The sequence below is a fragment of the Fonticula alba genome (assembly GCF_000388065.1).
Source record: "Fonticula alba strain ATCC 38817 unplaced genomic scaffold supercont2.3, whole genome shotgun sequence".
Lineage (NCBI taxonomy): Eukaryota > Rotosphaerida > Fonticulaceae > Fonticula > Fonticula alba.
Genome location: NW_009242973.1, coordinates 3478093 through 3481962, shown reverse-complemented (window position 1 = coordinate 3481962; position 3870 = coordinate 3478093). Strand labels below are relative to the sequence as shown.

General features: G+C 63.8%; 1 protein-coding gene and 1 non-coding gene across 4 annotated transcripts; both read right to left on the bottom strand.

The window, feature by feature from the left end:
- Positions 1–54: 54 nt before the first annotated feature.
- Positions 55–2370, bottom strand: H696_02523 (hypothetical protein). Of its 3 annotated transcripts, XM_009496432.1 has the most exons (3): positions 1287–2370; positions 926–1144; positions 55–813 (listed from the first exon to the last, which is right to left on the bottom strand). In XM_009496432.1, exons 1-2 carry the CDS (start codon positions 2120–2122, stop codon positions 928–930), a joined length of 1053 nt encoding a protein of 350 aa, XP_009494707.1. In that variant the 5' UTR covers positions 2123–2370; the 3' UTR covers positions 55–813; positions 926–927. The 3 variants fall into 3 exon arrangements, with proteins under 3 accessions (XP_009494707.1, XP_009494708.1, XP_009494706.1); XM_009496433.1 differs by having other exon boundaries at positions 926–2370; XM_009496431.1 differs by having other exon boundaries at positions 55–1144.
- A 223-nt stretch (positions 2371–2593) lies between these two features.
- Positions 2594–2666, bottom strand: H696_02522. The gene has a single exon. It is a non-coding gene; the product is annotated as a tRNA-Ala (tRNA).
- Positions 2667–3870: the final 1204 nt, after the last annotated feature.

Sequence of the window (3870 nt, the reverse complement as noted above, 5' to 3'; positions counted from 1 at the left end):
ACCAGGTGGCAGATCACACTGGTACCCTTCGTCAAGCCTCACTCACTTGACTCAGGCTTAACCCGTGTGAACCCTGCCACAAGTTCCTAGATGGCACGTGATACCACATTACACCGGAGGGCGATCAGGACGATCCCAAATTGGCTTTGCTTTTGGAAGACCTCCACGGCGGAAATCACAGCCGCTTGGGTTGATGCCGAAATTCCACATAAATATCTTTGCCCATCAGGGCCGTCTATTGCTCGAGCAAATATGGATAGGCAGACCGCATGACCCGCAAATTCAACCCACAGCGGAGGCCCACAGTGCTGATGGCTTTGTCCGGATGTGCTGCCAGCATCTGCTCAATCTCAAAGGCACGATTGGCCCCGTGCCGAGCAAACATGGGCGCCATGTACCGCTTGCCCTGCCCGGTGACATGGGCTCGAAGGGAGTTCACCACCTGCGGCAGGGTACAGCCCAAATCCGCGGCCAGCTTCTGGGGGATCTCTTTCGGATTGTGGCTGTACGCCGCCAAAAGGGCATCCAACTTCTCCTCCGGCACATACATCCCCCCAAGGCCGGATCGTGCCTCGGGCGGAAGAGCCAAGAAGAAGTACTCCGGACAATAGCGATGAAGCATCGAATACACCAAGTCCTCGGGGATGGCCATCTTTCGGGCCAAGTCCCGCACTGTAAAGCGCATGCGCCCGCCCTCCGGGTGCACCTCGCGGCCGAACGCCCGCAAGCGGCGAACTTCCGTCACCGAGAGATTCAACATCTCGGGATATGGTTGGAAAAGGTCCGGCGGTGCGGCCTCCGTGTACTTGTCGACTACCCGCCACGTTGTCCCCAATTGAGTGCACATTTCGCGTTTCATCAGCGGCGGTCTCATGGCCAAACCCATGAATGAGACCCACACCAGGTCGTGCGGAGGAGGCTGCACCTTCACATGAGCCGCCGCAGGCAAGGGAGCGGCTGCTTGCCAATCCGCCGGCTCGGCCAGCATCCCTCCAGGCTCGAATTCCTTGAGAATCGGCGAACCCACCGGCAGCCGAGCTTCGGCATACTGCTGACGAGTGAGTTTGCCCCGGCCGCCGACCGGGGCCAAGGCCCGGACCGGCAGCTGGTTGGACGGCGGCAGCTCCACCATCGGCTCATAGTACTTGATGTACCACCGGAGGTCGTTTGGCCGGATCCCCAAACCGGAGGCCATTTCAAAGATGGTCAATGTCTGCATGGCCAGCAGTTCGCGCATCCGCGCAACCTGCTGCGCGGGCAATTCCCCCCGCAACCGGATGACATACTCCGGGCAGATGTTCGGCCCATGGATGTGGAATGTCCGCCAGAACATCCCCAATTGCACGCAAAGGCTCCTCGGCTCCGGCAGCGGGTCGATGTCCAGTGCGGCTCTCATTTTCGCTCGCATGTGTTCCTCCTCCCGGGGGGACAGGGGCTGGGACAAGAGGTAAGGGCACTCGGGCAGGTGTCGCACGATGGTCTGAGTGATTTGTTCTTCGGAGGACGATAGCAGTCGTGCCGCTTGGTGCAACAAGATCGGCGGCCAAATGAAACACAAATCCCGCAGCCGACTGATGCTTGGCTGGCTTCGGGATGTCAAAGGCTTCAAGGGTGAGCGAGCATGCAGCAGGTATTTCGTCCTGGCAAGGGCCACGCCTGTCAAGCGCGAGATGGTGGATGCAGGAACCGGCGGATCGCGCCCGAACAGCATCATCACGTCCTTGAAAACCGAATCCCTTGACCGGGGCTCATGGAATACACCCTCCGACGAGGGATCGGGGGGGGGAATTCCAAACGCCTCGCCAAACTTCTCCAGCAGCATCCTGGTCGAAACCTCGTCCATCCCAATCAGTCGGCCAGTTCGCCGGACCTCACTGGCCAAGATGCTTTCGTCGGTGTCCGGAGGTGACCGCGCCCCGGCCAGGCGCAAAAAAAAGTGAAAGTCCGTCACCGTGTCGAAGCCCCGTGGCAAGGGGACCACTCCGTTCTCGATGTCACGACAGAGACGCTCCCCGGCCGAGAGGGTCCCACGAGATGAGGATGCGACTTGTGAGAGGCTCCGGCCCGGCGGCATCGCCATCCGGCGCAGGGCCAGCCTGCCAGCCGCCAACATGGATTGCATGAGCTGGAGGGCGAGCCTTTATCGAGGAGGGGGGGGGGACGCCCGGAAAAGTGTGGCCCACACTCGACGATGGGCCAGGGGAACGGAACGGGCAAGGAAGCTGGGCTCCGGCAGGCAGGGCTCCTTTCGGGACGCACGAACCAGCAGCCGGATGTGGAGGAGGCAAAGTAGATGGGTTGGGGAGAGCCAAAAAGGGAGGGGGGGGGGTGAGAGGGGGACGGATGATTTCTGCCCAGAATGGGTCTCCGGGGGGAGGAGGGGGGGTGCCTCTGGCTCTCATATATATCAAATTATCTGGGGGGGGGGGGACATGCTCAAACCATCGGAAGCAAAGTGCCACTGCGCGTGGAGCCCACTTGGCAGGCAGCCCCTCCGCATCATCGGATTTTTGATCGGCCACGTTGGGAGATGGGAAGGAAGTGTTGCCGCGCCCCCTCCCCGAGGCTGATCGGAGCCAAGTTAAAAAATAAATGGAGGCGGAGGGTATCGATCCCCCTGCCTGCCGCATGCTAAGCGGCCGCTCTACCATTTGAGCTACGCCCCCGGATTCATGGAAATCAGGGTTCCATAAGGCCATATATTCTCGCTGAAGAAGGAACCCTGCCAAAAATTTCCGGCAGGGGGACGCATGTGTGGAGGCCGATTTTTTTCGGCCGCCCACCGCATGCCGAAGAAGCCGGCCCTCCGGCCTTCCCTGAAAAAGGGGCAGCAAGGGGGCACCGTGCCGCGGCTCGGCCCGGCCCGGCCAGGCCGTCTGTCGTCGGGGCCAGCCACACGCGTGTCGGCGCGAAGAGAAGGGGTCGACCGGGCTCGGACCCGTGCCGGCCCCTGTCGGCCGAGGCAGCTCCGTCCGATCGATGTCGGCGCGTCCCCGGCCGGCTCCGAGGGCCGTGGCAGGGTTTACCATGGTGGGGGTGTTCCTGCGTGTCGGTCGTGTCCGGGCACACGGGCGGGGAAAGCGTCGATGCATCCTCCCCCGCCCTCGCGGGCCGTCTCCGACCAGGGACTCCTGCCGACGGGGGGGGGCCCCTCGAGGCCGCCGCGCGGGCACCGACCTCGCATGCGCCGCCCGTGTGGAAGACGCGGCGCGATGCGCGCGGCATACACACGCTTTCCGGAGGGGAGCTAGGAGGACCACGGCCCCAGGGTCGCGCGGCATACACCCGGCTTGAGCAACATGCCTCTGCGCGAGGGCGGGGCAACCAGGAGCTGCCGGGGCTGGCCCTGCATGGGGGGAGGGAGCCCCGGGGGCGTTCACAGCAACAGTGCGCCCTAGCCGCCCCCAGGCCGGGAGCCTGGACACCAGCAGGGTATGTGAGGGTGCGTGGGTGGGTGTGGTTTACCTGGCCGTTTTTAAGGGGCCCGTGTGTTCGGGCATGCGCCGGAGCCGGGAAAACCAGCTGATTGGTCCTGGCGGGGATGCGGGCCGGAGAGCAGGCACCGCCTGGCCCCCCCCCCCCCGCCAACCGTACCACCGAGGGGGCCCAGCATCAGGCCATCGCCTGGGTGCGCCCAACGCTCTGACGCGCACCGGCCCCGGTGCATGCGCCAGGCGATGGCGTGCATTCTCCGCCACCTGGGCGCCGCGTGTGCGGGTGATGCGCCGGCGCCCGTCCGGTCCCCGCGGGGAGTGGCAGGGCCAGAAATGGAGGAATCCAAAGGGGGGAGCCAGCCGCAAGGGTCGGGCAACGTGTGTGTGTGTGTGTGTGTGTCTGTGTGTGTCTGTGTGTGTGTGTGTGTGTGTGTGT

Bases quoted from the DNA above. Each gene is read 5' to 3' on its own strand.
- H696_02523 (XM_009496433.1), bottom strand. From the start codon at position 2,122: ATGCAATCCATGTTGGCGGCTGGCAGGCTGGCCCTGCGCCGGATGGCG. The intron at 814-925 runs GTGCAGCCTCCT...CGTGGCGGGTAG, and splicing joins CTGCGGCGGCTCATGTGAAG to TCGACAAGTACACGGAGGCC.